At 37.4% G+C, this 24,142-nt stretch overlaps 1 protein-coding gene across 1 annotated transcript; it reads right to left on the bottom strand.

Moving 5' to 3' along the window:
* Window positions 1–141: 141 nt before the first annotated feature.
* dnaaf9 (dynein axonemal assembly factor 9) lies at window positions 142–21,754 on the bottom strand. The gene is made up of 37 exons (XM_079634147.1): window positions 21,603–21,754; window positions 16,646–16,725; window positions 16,379–16,504; window positions 16,122–16,246; window positions 15,289–15,385; window positions 15,093–15,199; window positions 14,575–14,652; window positions 14,373–14,474; window positions 13,964–14,019; window positions 13,729–13,864; window positions 13,534–13,615; window positions 13,408–13,444; window positions 13,247–13,331; window positions 12,350–12,426; window positions 11,901–11,945; window positions 11,720–11,765; window positions 11,510–11,618; window positions 11,205–11,275; window positions 11,061–11,111; window positions 10,868–10,958; window positions 10,673–10,776; window positions 10,202–10,348; window positions 10,025–10,110; window positions 9,788–9,889; window positions 9,308–9,428; window positions 9,108–9,196; window positions 8,804–8,941; window positions 8,535–8,660; window positions 8,343–8,380; window positions 7,273–7,408; window positions 7,107–7,193; window positions 6,909–7,015; window positions 5,915–5,989; window positions 4,876–5,051; window positions 4,538–4,603; window positions 4,348–4,441; window positions 142–3,482 (listed from the first exon to the last, which is right to left on the bottom strand). Exons 1-37 carry the CDS (start codon window positions 21,650–21,652, stop codon window positions 3,376–3,378), a joined length of 3,450 nt encoding a protein of 1,149 aa, XP_079490273.1. The 5' UTR covers window positions 21,653–21,754; the 3' UTR covers window positions 142–3,375.
* Between the last annotated feature and the right edge of the window lie 2,388 nt (window positions 21,755–24,142).

The following is a 24,142-nucleotide window of genomic DNA, read 5'->3' on the forward strand; positions in this document are numbered from 1 at the left end:
GCTGAGTTGATAACCTTACACACACAAACACACTTCTCTTCCGGGCTGCTTTTGTCTGAAGATGTTTGTTGCCAGCATGTTTCACTGAATAGACCAATATGAATGACAGACAGTACAAATAACACATCAACGGAACGGAAGTAGCTTATAAATATTTTAATGTGTTATTTTGTCATAAATACACCATATATATTAGAAAAAAGCATCAGTCACAGGAGAAAACACGAGTTACAGTAGTTTTGTGCAAACAACACTCAAATTTTGATTTTTCACAAACTTTTGTTTAACCCCTTTAAACAAAGACAAAAAAAAAAAAAGTTATTTAAGAACTTTTGGCACTTTTCAAGTAGAACCATCTGAAATATTGTTCATTTAAGAAGATATCATGAACTCCGAGCACTGGATATTCTGAAACTGAGGTAAAGACTGGTGAATCTTTTTGAATTCCACATTTTCCCTCCGAGTCAATAAGGTCCAATGTTTCCCCATAACGCCAACACGAGACCTTATGGGTGCATCTTAAGCTTTGTGCAAATAACGTTTAGCTAATAATACCTATTTTTAGCTATTTCAATTTTCAGGCTTGTCCCCAGCCAGCCAGCAGCAACTGGAAATTATTTAGCCCTTTAGCTTGTCCTAATCCTACTGTGGCCCTCGAAGCACATCATCCACAAAATAATGCACCAAAATGTAGGCCGGTTGTGAAAGACGTTTGAAATAAAACTTCTATGCTGGTGTTACCTACTCTACTAGATACCTGAGAACATGAGACATGTGCTGTCTGAATGACCAGCTTCTGGTTGGTTATTCAATTTTTAAAATCAGATTTAGGGACAAGATAAAAGTTTTGGTCAGGACTCAGGAACAAGCCTTCAGTGACCATTGAAAGTCTGAATATTTATCTAATAAAAAGTGCTTCTCTTTAACCTTTTGGAAAACCCAGGCCGGTTTGTGTTAAGCAAATCAAAACGAAAAAAGACATAAATATATCCCTCCTATCTGAATAGCATTAAAGCCACTAATTTAAGATTATCCTTGACATTAAGGTCAAAAATCTTTCCACCAAACTCTGTTTTATTCCTCTAACTTCAACTCGATGAGCACAGCTGTGCGGGCCAGAGGGGGTTCAAGCCCACAATACCAGGAAGTGCCTCTGGAGGGCCTCACTAGAGTCGTCTGTGTGAGGAGCAAAAGCCAGATTCTTAGTGTACATCTATGACAAAAAGCTTCTTAATCCATTAGCCAAAGTGAAAGAGAAGAATTTTTCTGTCTTGAGTTTTACACGGTGGCCCTCCAGTGCCTTCCTGTTACTCAGCAGACCCTTACTGGCCCTTTACACTAACATAGACAAACAATTCTTCTATCCTTTCACCAACACTGGCGCTTGGCTCTACCCGGGGATGCCCCTGCTTCTCTGCCAAGACTCTGCAGCGGCAGCCAAATATCTGTCACAGGAGAGAATCTGCTTCGCCTGAGGAATACTATCATCTGGCTCCAATTTAATTGATTTCACAGCATTAGAAAAATAGAATTTGCGAAGATAAATCACGTTTTTTCCAATATGAAAAATAGATCGAACTCTAGCAATTTCTTTCTTGGTTGTTCCAGTTTGGTGAAAGGCATTTCTGTTAGCATAAATAGAAATTGATAAGACATCTTAACACATGCGGATAGTTTGTGCTAAAAATGGCCGCTACTTCAAACTACACATTATATAAGTGTTTTGTAGCCCTGTACCCTTTAAGGACAGCTGCTGTGTAGAACCCGACTAATGACAACACCACGAGCTAAATGAGCGTGTGTGTGTGTGTGCGCGGCACATTGGTGATTGTGTTTCAGCACTCGTGAAGTGACTGCTTACCTCTGAGGCTCTGTCACCTATTAGCGAGTAGTCGGATTCTCTTTGCTTCTCGGTTTAGCGCGGATCTACACCTCAGCAACGTCCTTTCAGAGTTTGTTCACAACAGGGCGGCCTTGAGTAAAACTGCACTTGCATACTGACAAGGTACAGAAGTGTCAAGAGACATAAAAGGCAAAGTTACTATATTATAAATCTCAAAAGGAACACTAAAAAAAGCTCATAGCAACATTAGCACTATGTAGCTCATAAATCTCCACAGTAACTCTGACCAAAAAATTAATATGGCTTGGTGAAAGAGCTGCTAACCATGTAGTGTATTAACACCGGTACAGTATATTGCAGCACAGAAGAGACCAGCAGTGTCTGAGTTTCTTTGGAAGTGCATCCCTCTGCTCTTTTAGTGGCGCCGTAATCGTTTAAAAAGCATTACTTTTAAGGCTTGTCTTACAGACAAAAGGTCAAATGTGTGTGTATACACATGTAAAAGACACTGCTGCTCTCCTGCTGTGAGTGATTAGTCAAAGTAAACATGCATAGAATGACACACACCCCAGGATAGAGCTAAAATATGACCGTGAACGGTACGATCTAGTACAGTACAGGGGTGATATATGCACACTAATTCTGTTTCTGCCATGCCTTTGTACCAGCGCACACCCGGCAAGCACAGGTTGAACACACCAAACCGATTCCTGGTGCTACACGAACCCAACATTAAATAGTCAATCTGTTTAAGAACACATTAGAACTCCTAATAATAAACCCTCCATTAACCCGATACCCTAACCATCCCAAAATGGGGTGACTTGAAGCACCGCTGTGCAAGTTAATCACTTCAGAATGGCTGAAAGGAGAAGTACAGAACATGAGAGATCCTCAGCCCTGCTCTTCACAGCAGGAGTCGATAGATTGACAGAGGCTGACTGAGGGCAGGTGCAGTGCACCTGCCTTTCCAGATGCACACGGCTGGAAATGAGCCTTCTGTTTGATCACTTTCAGCCTCACTGACAAACTTCATTACGATTCAGCTCAATATGTCTGCTAGGCACTGGAATTACAGTAGGACAACCTTCACTGCAGGGAGCTTCACCACTACAGCGTGCACGCTGCAAAGAGCGTAACGATCTGGAAATCCTTTATATATGAGCCTCTAATTTCTGTTCAACTTTCATTTGGTAATACAGAGAAAATAGATTTTCTTAACAGGATTGTTTTGACACGTCTGTGAGCCCTTTACACAGGCTTTCGCATTGCTGCTTTGCACAACAGCGGTTCAGCTTTCTCAGGGTGCTAGTATTATTTACTGTCATGGTATGCTGGGTAAAGGATCTCTCATTAGGCTGTGATATTTCTCCCTGGCTGTGAGCTAAATCCTCCTCATCCCTCAACAGCAAATCCCTCATTCTAACTTGTGAAATGGATGGTTTTGTGTGGGTAATTGGATAGTGGACGTTAGTGATTGTAAAGTGACCCCCCTCCCTCTCCCCGGAAAGTGAATTTGTCAGATGAGGGGATTAGGGGTCGAAGAGGTCAGCGTGTGGCTGCAGGTCCACCTCTCTGTTGAAGTGCTCAATCTCTTTATTGGCGTCGTGCACGTATTGATCAATGAACTGATCCATCACTGAATACACACATGTAAGGAATCAACATGTGATGGCAACAAAACACACAGCATCACACGAACACATCAGTTCAGTAATATTCAATATTGTCGATATTAGTTTTAATGCTGTCGATTACAGCTCACAATAATTTGAACTGATGCCTCAGTCTGTATAAATGCATTTACAGTAATATGCTTAAAATGAAAGCTTAGCTGTGCAAATGCGCCATTTTTTCAAAACTCCTCCTGATTAAACATTTATCCTTCTTATCGGATATAAATTATTATCTGTGGTTATCGACAGCATTCTAATGCAGTATGCAGACATTAGGTTGAAAGTAAAATAAAAGTTTGTGGTCAGTAAGATTTAAAAAAAAAAGTATCTTATGGTCACACATCTATTTGATCAAAATACAATAAAAAATATTCTACTGCAAGTAAAATATTATTACATTACTCCATTCTTCAGTCACATGATTCTTCAGATATTATTTTAATATGCTGATTCTTATTATTATTTCTTATCATTATTTGATGAATAGAAGGTTCAAATGAACAGCATTTATTTAAAATATTTTGAAACATTAATTATAAAGGTCTTTGTCAATTTTGACCAATAATGCATCCTTGCTGAATGTTTGTTTATTTTTAATGCCATGCTAGCTTCTGTGGCTATTTTCATGGAGAGAAAAATGTATGGTAAAACTATTAGGCGTTTACAATTTATTTTTGCTAAAAATTTGGTTTAACTTTGTTCAACTTTTCAAAAGAGATAAATCTTACTGACCCTAAACTTTTGTATAGTAGAGTAACCAAGAAAATTTCACCACCATGAAATTGACATTTTTAACCTGGTTAACAAGTTACCAGAATTAAAAGATACGAGGATGGAAGTTTTGCTTTTCTCCAAAGAAACTGACAAAGTGATGACCGTTGTAGAAGTAACCAGAAGGGAGAGGATCCAGGTGCCTTTTCACCTAGAGACACATAAAATGAGTACTTAAGTATTTAAACCACCGAAGCAGCATCCGCATTGGTGACGTACGAAGGCGTGCAAGTGTGTGTATACTCACATGAATGTATTTGATCTCCTGTGGAGTGAGCGTCCTCTGATTTTTCTTGATTTTCTTTAGCACTTTCTGTAAAAGACAAACACATTGACATTTTCAGGCCCAAACCCTCGCATGATTGCATAAAATCTCCATCTCTCTATAAATCTGCATCCACAAAACGAATTGGAGTGCCTGTAATTCATAAAATGTGTGTTTATTAAATATTTAGGGTTATATGATAATGCTACTAATGTAGTTGCTCTCAGCAAACATTTGACTGTTTAACCTCACACAAAATTAGGGCAGAAAATATGAAAGGCGGCTGCGGATTCCACCTGGTCCAACCTATGAGAATTTACCTGTTTGGCACAATGCCGGAGCCAGTCTTTCAGCCCCTCCTGGGTGAGCCCCACTCCGTGAAACATTAGATAACAGTTGTTTGTTGTCCGCGGGCCATGGTGAGTCCCCTGATCGGGGGCAACGGTCACATTCCCACTGATAGAGTTACAGTTTACCTCCATCTGTCTGTCATTGTCTGCAGTGAAAACAGACACCAAATGCAGTCAGATACACACACACACACACACACACACACACACACACACACTAATTTATCAAACATGTCATCAGACGGAGCTATGTCTAGCATGGCGTGCCAACAGCCATCCATCCCATCAATCACTCCTCTGCAGTGTGGACTACAACTCAGCACTCTACAAACAAGCAAGGAGTCAAACTTGAAAACAACTGAACACAATGCACTGAATGTTAAGAAAATGTTACAAAAACCTGAAAACAAAAATTACACAACAAACCAAACGTAAGCACCAAAAAAAAGTATAAATATATATATATATATATATTCAAAAGATTTCCATAACAAAACACAGATGATTAATGGGGATAAGTAGGCATCACAGATGGTGTTCGGACCGTAAGGGTCCTAAATGAACTACACTATCTAGCGTGCTTTAACTCAGGCACTATTAAATCACTCAGCTCTCTCCATTCTGTCAATCTGCCCACTCTCTCCATGCAACTACACCACAGATTTAAAGGAACAGAGGACAGTAAAAAAAGAAAACCTCCAAAAAACGTGACCACAGGAAGAAACGACTGAGAAAAAAATGTGAGAATAGATGTGTGCAGGCCACATCACTTTGAGGATTCAGAGGTGAGAGTCCTACCGTGTGGCGTTACCCCACAGGCCCCCTGCCTACTACTTCTCATAGGAAAATCATACATTAACTACACAGACAAAACCAGAGCAAGAGACATCCTGGAATCAAACAATATATATTTATAAACAATCTTAGTTGATTCTTGAGCATGTCACACTGTATTTCCCATAAAACAAATGCAGATCTAGCAGGAGATGATGAAAACGGATTGCCCTACCAGAGAACAGCACTTTCCCACTGATGTGATAGATGTTTCCTGTGAAAGGGCTAGGTTTGAGAGAGGACTTCAGAGCTGAGAAAAGAAACCGAGACAGAGAAAAAGTGAGTTGTTTTTACTTAGAGTAAAAAAATATATTTTAAAGTGAATATGCCATTAAATGCACATCAAAGCATTAATGTGCATTATGCGAGAATTAAGAACATCTCAAGAGATGTTCTGCTTGTAACTGCAACTGACCCAATTTACATTCTTAATCTTTAAATAAATAAATACATACAATTTGTATTTGTGCAAAATTAAAGTTTGAGGGTTTTTTCCAGACCACCTTACAATGCTGTGTATAGAATTTAGGAAATAATAAAATAATACTAAATTATCACTTGCACAGAGTAGAATGACAAAGAATATTAAGTAAAATATTTATTTCTATACTATAGCATAATATAATATATTGAACTAGCTGCTATTTTTAACATTTCAGTTTTCATTTAATTTTGTTTTTGTTTTAATAACGTTCATGTTTTAGTAATGTTTACTGTATATGCTTTTTGTAGTATACGTTTACTTTATAGTTTTTGCTTATGTTTTTTATATATTTCTATTTAAGTTTTAGTAGTAGTTAATTCAAATAAGAAATTTAATCTATTTCAGTAAGTTGCTAAGGCAATCAATTTCCAACTTCCGTTTGTTTCATTTTTATTTTTAATCGAACATTTATATTTTATTTTATTTCAGTTTCATTTCAATGAATGAAAACTATTTCAGGGGGCTTTTTTGTGCAATATTTATTTACAAAGGAAATCAAACATTGTATTTCGGTGTGATTAAATTAAGGTATGTATGTGTATTAAGTTACACTACAAATGAAATGAACAAAAAAGACAATTAAATTGCTAATTATTATTTGTAATACAAGTAATCAACAAACAGAATGTCATGATTGTGACAGTCTTATTGATGATGATAAATACATACACAAAAAGATGCTTACTTTTGCAGCGCTGCAGAAATAACGCTCTCTCTAATGGACGACTGAACTCAATACGAAGCTGAGAAATAGACAAAGTTCCACTTCCAGACACAAACCGGCCCTCCCACCTGAAACAATACACAGTATTGTCCAGTATAGTTAAACATGCATTTGTATGTACACACATACACTAAGAAGAGGAAAGAACAAGACTATTACCAGCCAGGATACAGAAGGTATCGTGCATTGATCATATGAGACTGTGAGAAACTGCTGACATCCAGAATAAGACTTATATCTTCAGTCCTACAATACAAAAAAACATTCAAAATTACTATTACATTTAAGTGAGAGTGTATGTCAGAGGAATTATCATTGTACAAACCTTCGAACCACCCCTTTTTCTGCTAAGATAAATGCAGTTCTGGGATTGGCTGCACGGATCAGCTGCTGCATGTGTTTGAGAAGCGGGTGCTTCTGCTCAGTAGTCAAACCCGTGAAGACAACATTGCTGACAACACCTAAAACAGAAACTCATATAAGGAATCATATAACAGACGTTTTATCCAAAACCACTTTCAGTGCACTTATTACAGGGGCAATTCCCCTAAAGTGCTGAGGTTAAATGAGGCTGCTTTAGTTAAGGGCACATTGGTGATGCCTCACTGTCTTCATACACTGAGTACAGTTTGATTGATATTGTTCATATCAGACGAAAATGATCAGGGAGGGACGTTGTTAAAAATAACGCTTGTTTCTAATCATGGAATTCTTCAGAGGGATATGCAGACATACGCCATTTTTCAACCATCGGGCCAAACCATTCTCTTCGCTTAACCATTCCATTCCGTGCTGTTCAGGGCCAGCCGGCACGGATATGGTTTCATTTTCCACTGTGGGGCTGAAAACAGAGCTCTTTGGAATGCAATATAAATGCGTCAGTCATTGCCTTGGTAACACAAGAGTTTACAAATGATATGAGATGTAAATAGGGACTGCGTTATGGAGGAAATGTATGGATATTTTACAAATTTTATTAGAATGTGTTTACGTAGCTCAAATAGCACGCTTAGCCAGCTACAGAGAAACTGCGACGTCACTACACGCATTCTACCAGCATGGTTCTGGTATGAGAACAGTTTGTCATCATGCCGTACTAGGCTCAAGTGGAAATACAACTGGAACCGTTCCTTACCATTCTTAGAACCGTTTGGCCTGACGGAGGAAAAGCAGCTATAGAACGTTGCATTGTATTTGTAAATGTGCCCAGACAGGCAGTCTCATTTTAATCTTTCAAGTTTTTTTTATAATAGGTTTCATAGTACAAAGAGCATTCTATCTCTAAAGATCCAAGAAAATTTTGATTCCACATGATATAAACCCACACCAGAAACAGATCTGATCATCTGTTCTACAACATGCACAAGTACTCTCACCATATTGAGAGAAACTCACCCTGACTGCACTGTTCCAGGAGTTTGGGGAAGAGAAGCCTGTGAAGAGCAGTTTCAGTGAGCTTCAGATATGACATCAACCAAGGGAAATTACAGTGTGTTAACAGGCCCTTTAGTGACTTGTATTTTAATTGCATAATGATATATAATTCGTATTACAGCATTTACAATATGAATGTGGAAATACTCTTGCCTGTGTTTGATGAAGGATGTGAGTGGGTTGACACAGGCTGAGACGGCACCCACTGTCACTTGGCTGTGAACCTGTGGGTCTGGATGAGCCGTGATTGCCTGGATTACATCCAGCACATCAGTGTACCTACAACACATAACCACACAAACTCACGACATGTAAAAAAACAATGATCAGTTAATTTATTGTTTCTCAATAGATAGGGAGCGACTTGTGATCCTCCATGCGCACATCAAAAGGTTCTGAGCCAGTGTTCATGTCTGTCTTACCCTGGTATAAGCAGCAGAACTCTGGATGAGTTCAGATCTGTGTCCCTCTGTTTGGCCAGATGACTGCTCAGGAACCGCTGAAGGTGTGATGCACTGAAATCCTCAGAGCCCTCCAGAGAAGGGCAAAACACCTCCCACCTGACAATCAAACAGTACCGGTACTCAGTTTAGGAGTATAAAGATGGTAGTACAGCAAAACATATTAAAGTCATAAATATCGCTCACTAGGAATCTCCCACATCCAATTTTAAATGTATTAGTATAGTTATAATGATAGTTCATGGCATCTTGATTGTTCTCTCACCTGGTGCTATTTTGATTCACTTCCATCAAGAAATCACACAGATTCTCCTTATGACTGCTCGGCAAGCCTGAAATGATAGTGAGGACCACCTACACACACAAACACATTTATCTAATACTATTCATATGGTCCGTTTCCTCCAGCATGACCTGTCGGCTAGATTATGTATGACTGTGTTTGTGTATACAAATGCATTTCACCTTTTTGTTGGATTCATGTATGGCGTTTTCAGGTACGGTGTCTGAAAACACAGTAGACAAGTGGTCGCTACAGACAGACTCTTCTCCCACGCTACTGCTGATGGCGAAATGCTGTAGAAACCTGAACACCAATGTGCATAAGCAAAGCAACAAACTTAAAGTAAATCAATAAGAAAATAAGAAATATATATATATATATATATATATATATACACTAGACAATTTGAAATGTAAGTTGATTATAATGATATAATTTATAATAAAAAAGTAAAATTAACCTACATTAAATAATGCAAATTAAAATAGACAGATTTTTGGACCATATTGACAAGAACCGAGTAATCGGCAAAATGTCTTGTGACTTCAAAAGGTCAAAAGTTCAGATTAACAAGAAAGAAATCTATTAATCGCTTGACATTCTGCCACATCATCCCTGGATAGTACAGGGTCTATTTGTGTACACGTTTTTGTGTGTGTTACCTGTCCTGCTCTGGCAGCTGTGGATAAGCTGTCTTCAGAACAGCTCTTTGGATGTTTGCCGCTGGAGAATGTGTTTCATGAAGCTTAAACAGCCTGAAGTACCTAAGAGGAAACACGTCATCGGATACCATCATATGCTACATCATGATACCTCTGGGCTCAAGCACAAAATAAGATCTTAACAAATCAGGCCCTATGCTGTTGGCTGAGCTAATGCAGAATGAAGTGTTATCTCACATGCTCTTGTGCTCAGGGCTCAGCTGATCATGGAGGACGTGCTGCACTCTCAGTCCAGAGTCTGACTTATGCCAAGCTGGCAGGACCTGCAAATCATATCACGACTCAATTACAACAACTCTGCAGGATGACAGAAACCTAAATGTTCCACCTGCATATGTATGTGTGTGTGAGCACCTGTGAATAGAAGCTTTTGTAGCTCTTGGTTCTGGGAAGTACAGCAATGGCCAGAGAGAGCTCAGTGCTATGTAAAGGGAATGGAAGGTGTCGAAGCAGAGAGGTCTGATACTCTATGAACAGCACTGAAATATCAGACAGAGAGCCCTGTGAGGGGAAAAAAACATGATATACATTTAGTCAATACAAACACATCACTGATAATATATGCATATCGTTCAAAAGTAGAAAATGTATGTTTTTGATTAGTCTCTTATCCTTACAAAGGCTACATTTATTTGATAAAAGACAATTGAATTGTGAAATATTATTACAATCTAAAATAGCTGTTTTCTATTTTAACATATTTTAAAATGTAATTTATTCCTGTGATGGTAAAGCTGAAAATTGAAATAGAAATATTTAATGTCACTTTTGATCAAGTTGCATTCTTCTGACCCCATATACATCATGAATGAGAACATTGCTCACCCCATCATAGAGTTTAATTGTGTTGATGTGACTCATAGAAAGTGTGATGGAGCCATAATGTGGATGTACAAACAGGATACCCTCAGAGAAAAACACCAGCTTCCCTACAAGACAATAAAAACATTTCAAAAGCATTATTGCCTGTTCACAAGGACTACTTGAATCCATGACCTTCCAATAGAGATGAAATCTGACCTTCCTCCGGTGTAGAGAGCAGGCTGTTGGAGAACATGTAGGCAGAGTCTCTCACTGTAAGAGGAATGCCCAAACACGAACCATCCTTTTCCTGTTTTTACACACACAGGTATTAAAGCATGTACAGGAGTTAGAACAGCATGAGGGAGGAGCTTCAATGTTTTGCACAAACCACTGCATTGTGAAACTTCACCTTCAGCAGATGCTGAGCCTGTTCAGACATTCGCACATCAGCCTCATCTACCTATAACACACAGAAGTTAATTAATTAATTCATTCGCCATTCAATCAAAAATTATCTCTGCCCATGTAGAGAAAGAAAATGAGTGCACTATACCAGCCAGGAGACATAACGAGGAACTGAGGAGGTGAGCACAGTGAAACAGCTATCAGAGGAAAGGGCGCCATCTGCAGAAGAAGAGATGCCTTGCAGTCACATGTCCAGTTTTTCAGCACTTAAAAGGTTAGTTGGTGTACCATTTTTAAAAATGGTACACCAAAAAAATAAAAGCTCAGCAATGGTGTTAACTGACGAATTTGCACATGGTTTGTCTTAAAGTACATTAAAAACACCACACAGACATACAAACAACATTCACCAAAGGGAGTCTTTAACTGAACAGTCACTAAATGGATTCTTACCTCTCTGCTGAATGTAAACGCTGGACTCTAGAAAGGATTCAGAGAAAACTATTGATCCTAGGTTTGCTCCACACTGGGGATCTGGGATATCATACACCATCATGGATGCCTGTGGAGAAGTCAGACATTTTTGTGTCAGCTGTACAATGAAAATATTTAGTCAGCCGTACAATAAAAAGTTGTAGCTGGGCTGGAAAAGTTTTTACTCACAGTTTTCACCAGAAAGCGACTGTCCTCATCACTGAGGGGAATGATTCTGTGTAAAGAAGAATGTTTATTTTTTATATCAGTTATGAAATATTAAATAAACCAATTGAAAGAAAAGAAAATGTAAAGTGTATAATACAGTGTAACATGTGAAGGGAATAGCTGTGTGTGTATAGAAACTCACGTTCCCTCATTATTGACAGCCTGTATGCTAAACACAGCTTTGGACCTAAATTAAATAGACAAAGTAGATTCTCAATTCACAATGCAAGCAGACATTTTTTTCTCACATTACATCACTTTTAGTAACCAGTGTCTTATAGTGAAGGCCCACAAGTGATCTGAATGCTCAGAACCCCACAGAAAGTTTTGAACGCCAGATTTGAATGCCAACTGGAACGTCTGTGTTAATTTTGGATAATTTGATCATACTTCACCTTCTGATAAGGAAATAGTGCTCTCAGCTGTTTAACAGATTTGACAACGTTTAAATCAAATCATAGTATTCACTGCTAGACCAGCTCAGAAAATGCAGCAAAATAAATAAATAAATAAATAAAGTCTCCTCAGATTTCTTCTGGGCCTTTTTATAGACATGTGTGTGTTGCATTGATTTATGTGTGTGTTGCATACCTGAGAGCTCCCTTGTACTGAATCAACCCTAAATTGTCCAAGGCCAGCTGAAACGTTTGTTCTGCTACATCCTTTGCCTTGAAAAAATATGTGTACATCATTTACTATAATAATAACCTGAGCAATATTTCTATACCCATAATGATGGCATCATAAATTGACTGTAATAAAGGCCCATTCACACCAACAATGAAAACTATAATGATAGGTATAGCATCCACACAGCCAGACAATAAATTGTATTTTAGTAATGTTCTATGAACAAAACTGCAGTATGTGCTTTAAAGTAGGAAAGAATTTGATTGGTTATTAATGTTTTCATCATTATTATATGAATTCTCTCTGAAAGTAGTTCCAGCAATAATTCAACAATATCATTCCTCTGTGTCATTAGTGTTACAGGTGGCATGGACTCCACAGTTCTCTTAAGGTGCGAGCACATTTACAGTTGTTCAGCGAATTTTCACGGGTAAAAATCCAGTCATCCCAATAGGAATCCATGCGATGTGGAATTTCTTGTGAGGGTGAAGATTTCCCCACGCAAACTTTTACAGGGTTAAAGTTTGTCACACACTCACTTGTTGACTAACAGAAAGCTGCTTGGTTTGAAAATTATTTCTGTGTGAGCTGTGCTTCATGCATCTCTACACTTGACAATGAACAATGTAGCTTTTTTGCCAGCAAAATGTCGCTAATGCGACCGCACCTGAGTTTTTAAAACTTTATGGTTATGGTTATAGGAAGGCTATTTCTGAAATGGAAAAAATTCAAAGATGTGGTAAGTTGCCCCCATCTTAAGTTGCCTTTTTATTTTATTGGTAAATAAACCAATAAACCTTTACTTATAATGTAAATCCTACATTAATGTTCATCACAGTTCTGAGAGTGTAATTTTACCTTTCTAGCACTGGAGTTGATAGAGAAACATTTGATTCCTGCCAGTACAGACTGAATCGCAGCTGAGTAGATATGTGAAAGCAGCCTGTAATACAACAGGTCTAAATTTAGTACCAATCCATTGATCAAAACACGTTACAAAGCACGATTGGACTACTTACTGGAGATCTGTGCTCTTCTGCTGGGTGTTGTCATTTCCTGTTGGATTAACAAAACCAGCAAACATCACACAGTGCAGGGAAATTGAAAATGATTTCAGTAAAAACATCCTCCAGAGGTACACTTACCCAAGTATGGGACATGTGTGCTTCCAAAGAAATAGGTTCGAGCGCAGGCTAGTGGCCCTTTAGGAGCCACACATTGCAGCAACTGTGAGAGAGATAAGATATCAAATTGGTTGTATGCATATATAAAACATAAAGGAAAGGAATTCATGCAAGTTGAGTTCTGTGTCATCATGCCGCTGTGTGGCGCTGTCTCACCATGTGTTTTGCAACACCCCCAGCAGGGCTCGTGTTGCGGACATGGTGGCCTTCAGAGGGAAAGGTGAAACAGTAGTTCTCCAGATCTTCCTTAGTAGAGTGACTCCCAAACAAAACGAATGGCTGCCTGCTTTTACTGCAGTACAAACAATGTAAAATGCATCATATGCCTTACAAAGAAATAATTCCTCCAGAACGTCTTGGGAATAAGAGCTACTGTATCATATGGAAATACCTCTTGTCTGTGATATTGCTGGAAATAAGACCATGTGAATAATATGTTCTGAAAGGCTGAAAGACACAGAAAATGAGATTAGGCATCACACAATGAATCATATCCAACACATTATTTTCAGTGACTGTTACAGCCAACATGAAATGGCTAAAAAAACATGTAGGCGTCTTGATATGATTAAAAATGTATTATTTTATCCATCAGGACCATTTAGGAAGGCATCAATACCAGACGGGAGCCCTAAATTTGAGTACAATCATTCCTAAATAGCTATTTGACATTTAATTAAAAAAAAAATTCCAGCACATGCAACCTAGGTGACTTAATCTGAAAGTAAATAAACTAACTTATTTAATTTTGACTTTACATTGTTGCAGAATTATGGTAGTGATAATATTATAAACAGTACCTCTGCAACTTGGGCCTCTGACAGCTCCTGCATGGACAGTGCACTCTCAATGTCCATACTGGAGAACAGACAGCTCCACTGTCTTTCGAACAGCTGAAGGTCCTGTGAGAAAATATCACACCCACTCTTGTATAAGAAAAAAATGGGTGCATGGGCATGTGAAAGGTAAACGATCATGCTTCGATCTATGCAAGTGTTTTACCTCATTGAGAAGGCATTCTAGAGACACTGGGTCCAATCTGCTGTAGATTTGCCAGAGTCTCTGACTTACATCTGTGAGCTACAAATTGCAAGACAAACAATTTTGTTGAAGGACATAATAACAAAAGCGGTCTTAAGGCCATTGCACACTGAGTCCGAAATTCGCATCCGAAATTTTCGCACGTTAAAAAATAAATACAACCTCACGTTATGTTAATCACGCTTGCACACTGCCTCCGAAACTTTCGTCCGTCATAAAAAAAAAATCGAAACGGGTTCGATTTTCTGCGTTTTTCACATCCGTAACAAGCAGTTTGAATGGTGTTTAAATGGTGCTTTGACAATTCAGAGCCAACGAATCACGAATACAAAAAAACGCATACGAAAATTTCGGACTCAGTGTGCAATGGCCTTTACTCTAGTACCAGTCATATTATATATAATATACCACTGTTATATGTTATACAATGTATACTACCCATAAAGTCATGTATAAGTAATAGAGTAGAAATACAAAACCTTATATTTCATGGTGAAAAAACCTCCAGCCCCGATTCCTTCCAAGGCAAATGCCTGAATGATGGGCCATTTCTCCAACATAAACATGTCAAACTTCTGAACTTGGTCTAGTACGGAGTATATGAATCAACAATAAATATGATGGGCAAAAGTACAATACTTTTTCAAAACCTACATCGGTGTATCACATGCTTACCATGTGAACTGTAGGGGATTCCAATACAATGGCAGTCTTGAACCATGGACACAAAACTTGAGATCTTAAATTCCTCTGCAACCTCTTCATCCTCATACTAAGAGATAAACAGAAAAATAGGTGAAAAAATAACTAATAGGTGATCTGAGATAAATGAACTAGTGGATGAATATGAGTGTGTGACAGCCTCAGGCAGTCAACATTGGAAATATATTATCAGATATTTGATTGTTTAAATGCTATTTCCCCTCTTTATTTACATTAATATTTAAGAACACTAATAACAGTTAAATGTAATCTCTAGCAAATCTCACAATTTATTTAATATATTTTATCATTTAAATGTGTACGTATGTGTTATTTATATATTTAGACAAAATAGTGTTGAATTTTGAATATATGCCAAAACATGAAAAAAAAGATCAGCCTATAGAGAGTACCGGTATGCGCGTGACGTCACCGTCGGCTGGAGTGACAGCGGTTAGGCCCACTAAGTGGCAAAAAGACTGAGCGGAAGCATTTGTTTTCAGCGTGAATGCCGCGAAAAATACACAAAACACATCTAAACCGGGAAAGAGTTTTGTGATTGACAGTACAACTAGATTTGACAAGAAATCTGAGATATATTTTTACAGACTGTCGAAAGCTACAAAAAAGAGAATATGCTCAATTTAGGGGTAAAATCATACCCTATATATTGTATTGTTATATATTGTATTGACAACTCGTCAATTAAATATTTACCATCTTATTCTGCATAAATGGACGTTTTTGGTGCATTACTAGTAAAGATGTGGAGATTAGGAAAGTAGTGCAGTAGAGTAGATCATTACCTCTGTCTCAGTCAGACAATGGAGGTGCAGATTCCTCCAGTGAGATACATAGGGAAGCAAGTACCCATAATTCACTGGGTTGCAGTACAGATGGACACACTCTGTCTTAATAAGGATGATCACATCTAGGAAAAAACAATCATACAACAGCACAAAGTCAAAAAGATGTACAACAAATGTGCTCATTCCTACCAAGAATGACTGAATGCAATTAAATAGCTTATTAGTGAATATTAATGGAGGAGAGGTTGCCGTACCATCCAACACTTCCTCTGGGAAGTCCTCTGGGATCTGATCCATGTCAAAATGGTTGTGCTTATACAAGCCACAGAAAAGGTAGCTGGCCAGCTCGCTGCAGCCTTCATTGTAGCGGCTGTCAATACCTGAAAAATCAAACACAAACACAGCATATTACTTACAGGTAGGCTAGCTCACTGGAGCAAGCCATCTCCACCTGTCTCTTTAGAGTAAAGATTAGACTACACGAGTGAAAGAGCACAGGTGATATTGATTAATTAACTCACCCAGGGAGCAAAGGATGCCATCTGGAGCTGTTTTAACATCATCCCTTAGCAGAGCCTGGACCTGCCGTAAGCGGGAGCAGCTGCAAAACAGCATTGCATTACAGTCACCAAACATGGTTCAGGAAATAACGAAACCCTATATGAAACAATATAATACTCCATTAACCGAAATAGGAAGGAAGGACGAACAAAAAAAATAGTATTTTATCATTAATTCAATCAATATTTTATCAATAATTGGATAAAAAATTCTATATAATTGTATCAAAAATTATAATTTTATCAATAATTGTATCATTATTTATTCACCCTCATGTCCATCCAAACCTTTATGCACCTCTTTTCCATACAAGGGCAGTTCATGGTGACCAAAGGCTCTCAAACACCAAAATGGACAAAGAAAAAAAACATAAAAAGTAATTTATATGATCCACTATATAGTCTTGACCGCACTACAGTTCCATATCACTTTGCCAAATGATTTCAGTTATTATTACAACAGCAAAATAACCAAAACCCACAACAACACTGACCAAGCAAATGAATATAGTAAACTATAGGGTAAAAACGACAAATTATTTCCTTGGGTTTTTTCGCTACAAAATTACGTTTTATTATGCATTATGTATGTATTATTTATTATGGAAAGGCACATACTCTCTTTCTCCAGCTCTCTCTCAGATTCAAACCCACACACATACAGTACGGACACACACCCGCACAGAAACGTGTTGTCATCACTGCTCTGACCATTCTATCAATAACATTTTTAATAGTTTAACAACTTAAAAGCTTCATGACATTTGCGGCATACGGTTTCGAACATTGGTTTCAAAACATTTTAAAAAATCGCAGCTGGATGACGTTTATCTGGTGATCATGAATGAGTGTCTAATGGTTTCAACCGATTTCAGCTCAGGTCAGTAATGTAAATTCAGTTTTAATTAGGCCTAATTCAATCAATTTTTAATATGTGTATAATACAAAAAGTATAATTAAAGTTAATTGTTTCCAACTGGCCTAGTTTGCCAAGGGTTACCTAAGAACACACAAAACAAGCACTACTCATTAATAAAATACCGGTAATGGTTTTTAATTATTTGTCGATAATATTTAATAGATTACACTTTCAAGAAAACATTTGCAATCGGTTTGTGAAAGGAGTCATTGAGTGGTTACTATACACTTTTAGAGAAGATTATTCAAAATGTGTATGAAAATATGTCTCAACAAGGACTTTGGATCAACAATATGAATACAGAAATTTCATATTTGGGTCAGTGACGTTTTAGAATTTCAAAACAGTAAAAAAATAAAAATGAAAGGACAAATTAAATATAGCATTTTTTGTGTAAATCTATGTGTATATTTTTTGTTTTTATTAGTGCCCTTTATAAAAAATAACAATATATGACATTTTAATGTGTTTCTTTGTATACAGTCCTTGAAAATGTCATAAGGTAAAACAAAGTGATTTTTAGAAATAAATTAAATTTGATATTCATGACACAGTTAAATACAACCATGAATGTAATAGTTGATCTGTAAGTATTCTATAACAAGTTGCAAAATGTAAACACCTACACCACAAATACTAAATATTTAGTTTTTTAACAACTTCAGCATGTCATCTATGGACATTTGTTCTATTTTTTTTAAAGAAATTAGTCAAAAATGCCTTGATGTTATATATATATGTATATCATACTAGCTCTCCTCCATTATTTTCATGAACCATGTAAACAAACAAAGTATTTATTTTTATTTATTTTAAAATGCAATGTTTTACCATATGACATATTTTGTTTTACCGTATGACATAGTACAATTTCAATGTTTCATAGCATTTTTAATGTAATAAATACATGTAGGCCAATTCAAAATGATTTCAAAGAAACACAAGGCATCTCAAGTGAACCTTTTATTAACAGTAGAATATATTTACCAACACATGAATATTTATTTTAGTCAACTCAACTCTCTTTCAGTACAAGGAACACATAGGACGTGCTATATGTAATACATGACAATATCATTCAGATTTACAACAGTGAGATAACTTGTGAAAAAATCAGTTTTTAACATTTAGTTTAAAAAGAACAGTAAGGGTTCATGGGAGTTTGCCCAGCCAATCCACATGTGCTTTGTGGATTTGGAGAAGGCATTCGACTGTGTCCCTCGAGGCGGCCTGTGGAGGAGCTCCGGGAGTATGGGGTCCGGGGTCCTTTGCTAAGGGCTGTCCGGTCCCTGTACGACCGGAGCAGGAGCTTGGTTCGCATTGCCGGCAGTAAGTCAGACTTCTTCCCGGTGCATGTTGGACTCCGGCAGGGCTGCCCTTTGTCGCTGGTTCTGTTCATAATATTTATGGACAGAGTTTCTAGGCGCAGCCAGGGGCCGGAGGGTGTCGGGTTCGGGGACCACACGATGTCGTCTCAGCTCTTTGCGGATGATGTTGTCGTGTTGGCCCCTTCAGACCAGGAACTCCAGCATGCACTGGGACGGTTTGCAGCCGAGTGTGAAGCGACTGGGATGAGAATCAGCGCCTCCAAATCCGAGGCCATGGTCCTCAGTCGGAAAAAGGTGGCTTGCCTACTTCAGGTTGGTGGAGAGTTCCTGCCTCAAGTGGAGGAGTTCAAGTATCTTGGGGTCTTGTTCACGAGTGAGGGAAGGATGGAACGGGAGATTGACAGACGGATCGGGGCAGCTTCTGCAGTAATGCGGTCGGTGTACCGGTCTGTCGTCTCGATTAACCGGTCAATCTACGTTCCTACTCTCACCTATGGTCATGATCTTTGGGTCATGACCGAAAGGACAAGATCCCGGATACAGGCGGCCGAAATGAGCTTTCTCCGCAGGTTGGCTGAGCGATCCCTCAGAGATCGGGTGAGGAGCTCGGTCACTCGGGAGGAGCTCAGAGTAGAGCCGCTGCTCCTCCACATCGAGAGGGGTCAGCTGAGGTGGCTCGAGGATCTGTTCCCACCGGGAGGAGACCCCGGGGAAGACCTAGGACACGCTGGAGAGACTATGTCATCATATACTCTCACAGTTATACCTTTCCCTCCTCTTGGCTAGGTTCTCCTCTCTAGATGCAGGATCTGCCCTTAGCTTTGCACGGAAATGTGCACCCCTCTCCTTACTAGAAAGAGACATCTGTAATAATGTGAAAAAATGCTTAAAATAGGCAGAAATATATTATATATGTTAATATTAATTCATATTAGTTGTACAAACTATATATGTGATATAACAATTAAGAAATAACTAAATAATTCAGTTAAAAGCTCTGTGTCATATGGTATAACAACATGTCATACGGTAAAATCGTTTGTTTGTATGACATTTTTTGTTTGCCCTTATGACAGTTTCATGCTTTGTCATTTATAACAGGCAGTTGCTTGGCCACCTCCTTCCACCTTTACCATTAACCTTGACTTTTAAACTTTATATTTCACCTGTAAATCAATATTTTTTCACATTTTAAATGTATTAAACCCTTTTTTGACGTTTGACCATATGACACCCAAATCTGTGACACATGGTAACACTTGGAAAAGATGAAATTACCTCAAATGTAGGAGCAAAATCTTAAACTTACCTTCAACTTGGCTGGTCTTCAGGGGGTCCTCTGAGTGATGTCATCCAATGTCACATGACTTAAGTCATTAATATTCAGTTCCAAAATGGCTTCTAAACTTTGTTTTACCGTATGACATAGAGAAAATGTGTCTTTGCGGAACAATTTGTTTTAGATACTAATGACATTTCTTAAAGGTCTATCTTACTGATACTTTAATATGCTTTTCTTAAGACTTGAAAAAATATGCCAAATGAAAAATTGTATAATTTTGAAACATTTTTAATAATTTTAAATGCAATTGTCTTAAATAACTTTAAGTGAATTCCGTTTGACCGTATGACATTTGACCACATTAATAGTCTAAAAGTTACCTATTTTTGAAATTTTCACACAATTATGAACAGTGAGGAGGACAAATGATGTGAGATTAAAACATATATATAATTTTAAACCTATTTTATATAAATATATAATATTTATTGCTCCTGGAAGTGCAAATCAGTGCGGCACGTCACTGACCCATTTAGGTGAATTACTCCCTTTAACATGATCAAGTAAGGTGCTGAGTGTCCAGACTCCAGAGGCAAATTTTCTTTAAGAAAGAAAGGCCTTTATATAACTTGATATGAGAATGTTGGTGAGATAACTTACAAGAATATGGTCCTCCACCATATTCATCACTGGCCATGATATAACGTTAAGGCAAAGCTTATGTAGGCTGAAGCACTACAACTGTACACTATCAGAAACATATTTGTTTTTATTCAAAACCAAATGTGCAGCCAAAATGGATTTAGGGACACGTAATTTTTAGCGAAATATCTAAAATAATTTAGAGCGAAACGTAACTTAGATATATTTCGACAATGAATTCAAATATCACTGGTTATAACGTTAGCTGCTACCTAATTTATCATGTAAGTTAAGTTAACGTTACCGAATGAAGAAAGGATCGATTTGACGTTTGATATCAAGACATAGCTACTAAATCCATATATTTAGGGACATATTTAAGCAAAACCAAGGCGAACGGATGTTTACAGTCTTCCTATGCTGTCACCATCTTGGAAACGGAAGAAGTGTCTCAGAGGATCACAAATCAAGCGAGAATAATGACTTCACACACTGAGGGGTGGGCGGGGGCGCTCGACACAGTTAGCTCAACGACAACTATCTACTAGCTAATTACGTTTTTATTTAATAACTGGTCATTTTAGCATCTTACTATACTGAAGCTTTCTTTTGACACGATATATTTAAATGGATGTGACGCGCGCGGACGGTTGGCCTGCAATCCTCAGCAACCGTCATTTTTAAAATAAAAACATTGTGCCTATAATATAACGGGCACGAAAACAAACGACGGAAAACAATAATTACCTTACGGCAGCAGTCATTACAGGAGATTTGTTTTTCCTTATAGCAGCCATGTTCGTTGTTTGGTATTTAGAATTGAGATTTGTCACTATTTTTATTGCTGTTAGTCTCCATAGTAGGAATACGACTCAGTCACTGTAGGAGAGAACAACAGACTTGAGCGCATAGGAACCGCGCATACCATTTCTTCAAGAAGGGGGAGATTCGTCATTTTCAGCTTTGTACAGTGTTACAGTACAGACAATATGCCGTCCCGTGATTGAAATAGCAACATTCTTTGTGATAATTATTCATCATTTTGTCATAAGAATAGCTTTTTAACGCAGTTATTGAAAAAAAAAAAAAATAGTTCAAGACACTGTTGACGCCTCCTCCGCTGAGGTCAAAGGAAGAAATAGTATCAGTGTCTCATGCAATCCTCGAGCAACGTTATTCTTTTTTGTGCGAATAAAAAAATAATTAAACAACAATAATCTTTTAAGTTATAAAAACGGATTTACATACGTGTAACTGCCCCACCAAGAAAAGGGCATTTAAAAAATTGTTTGCATTTCTTATCTCGCTACCACCACACTCAATGTATTTTTTTAACACATCCCATAATTTTTAATATCGGCCTCTACCAAATGGTTGATATGTCAATTTATGGTAAAAGTACTGGAAGTCATACACATACTATGACCATCAGAAAATGTGAACTATAATACTAATTTATTTAAAAGCATAAAATAAAATATTTTTGTATATTGAATCTTCTTTATTTATTGCAGTATAGCATAAATATTTCAGGTTTTCATTTAACACAGGAAATTATATGTTTTCTTGTTTTTTAACAATAAACAAAAATAAATAACACAAATAACTAAAAGTAACAAAACCAAAGACATTACATTCTTTGAAACAATCTACATTGTTAAAAGCGCTATATAAATTAAGATGACTTTCTCCATTCAAAAAAAATATATATTTAAATAGCAAAAGTCAGTAATATAATGGCATTTTAGGCTTTTATGTTTCAAGAAACACGCTATCAAGTGTAGAAGTGCAACAGAATTTTCATCATCAGGAGCATCATCTTCATCCAGTGACTCAAAAGAACTGTCACAAGCGGATAATCCGGATCCTATTGGTTCATCAACATCACTGATATCAGCATCAGAGTCTTGGGGGGTTTCTGGTACAAGGGCCTGAAGAGTGCGCGTTCTTGTATCATAGAAACGGTTGACATCCATCTAGTAATTGTTAAAATAAATACAAAAAAATAAATAAGTAAATAAATAACAATCTCTTACAATTTTAGTAATGTTAGTACACCAGCATTTGTCATTTAAGAAGTAATTGCCTCTATATTATGATTTCCACACATTAATTCTAAGAATTCAGTATATTTACTTAAAAAAATATCCAAAAGTGGCAACAACAAAAAACATACTTAAGAAATTATCTCAGTATTTTCATGAAGAAATAATAATAGCTGTGTAATATTCATAGCTATATGACCAGAAGTTTATATTTCTCAGCAAATAGTCCATCCATTCTGACTGCAGAAATGGATGACCTAAAAACATTAGCTTAGCTTTTCTACGTTTATGTGACAAATCAACCTTTTGGTTGAGCACGTTTTTTTCAAGTATCATCATTTTGTAAAGTTAGGGCTCTTACAGTGTAATATGTCAAATAATGTCAAAATTTCACCAAGAACAGTATCCTATACATGTCAGGAGTGATTTATTTGTTTCTGACATCCATGTTAGAAGTACTAGTAGAGTTGTGAAAAGTGCTGTTGATTGACACTGTGACATCTAGTGGATTTTTTTGGCATAACATAGGCTACCTCAACTAGGTGGTAGAGATGGCTCAATCAGCTTTAGTTAAAGGGGTGATGAGTTTCTCCCTTTTAGTATGCTCATGAATATTTAGATATGAGCTGCACGCTGATTGGTTGGTTTACAACGAGGAATCTCCATAAAATACAGCGACTCAAAATGTGCTCAACCATTTGTTCGAGCAGGCAGTTAAAGGGATAATAATAATCTCAGAAATTATATTACTAAAGGAACATCGAAATAATTCAAAAAGGTTTCTTTTTTTTATATATATAGGCCTATTAGTTATGTTCAATGTTTGTTTTGTTTTCGATTTGCAATGTCACGTTTGTGTTGTGTGACATTAGCTACTATTACGCATTCCATATTATCATGGGGATTCTTGCCATGTTTTTGTTTTGTTGTTTTCCATAACTGTCCTGTGAGAAAGTTTTAGATATGTCTTAAGGCTTTATTATTATCCAAAACATAGATAAATTCTGGGGCTGGGAGATGAAGAACACATTTCGCAACATTATCGCAAAATTATCAAGCCTACTCATTTGTGTAGGTCTGAGAGCTGCAAAAATAGAACAACAGGAACTTCGGTAGATGGCTTTGTGTATGATAAGACTAAGATAAACCTGGCAAGCAGTTTGTTGAACTTCCCTTAAACACACACAAAACTCCTGCCAAAAATACGAAAACAATGACACACTCAGACAAACACAAGCCAAC

The sequence above is a fragment of the Phoxinus phoxinus genome (genome assembly GCF_949152265.1).
Source record: "Phoxinus phoxinus genome assembly, chromosome: 14".
In the NCBI taxonomy this organism is placed as follows: Eukaryota; Metazoa; Chordata; class Actinopteri; order Cypriniformes; family Leuciscidae; genus Phoxinus; species Phoxinus phoxinus.

Coding starts and splice junctions, on each gene's coding strand:
- dnaaf9 (XM_079634147.1), bottom strand. CDS start 21,652: ATGGCTGCTATAAGGAAAAACAAATCTCCTGTAATGACTGCTGCCGTA. Junction 10,959..11,060: donor AGGCTCAGCATCTGCTGAAG/GTGAAGTTTCAC, acceptor GTGTAAAAACAG/GAAAAGGATGGTTCGTGTTT. Junction 5,990..6,908: donor ATTTCTGCAGCGCTGCAAAA/GTAAGCATCTTT, acceptor TTCTTTTCTCAG/CTCTGAAGTCCTCTCTCAAA.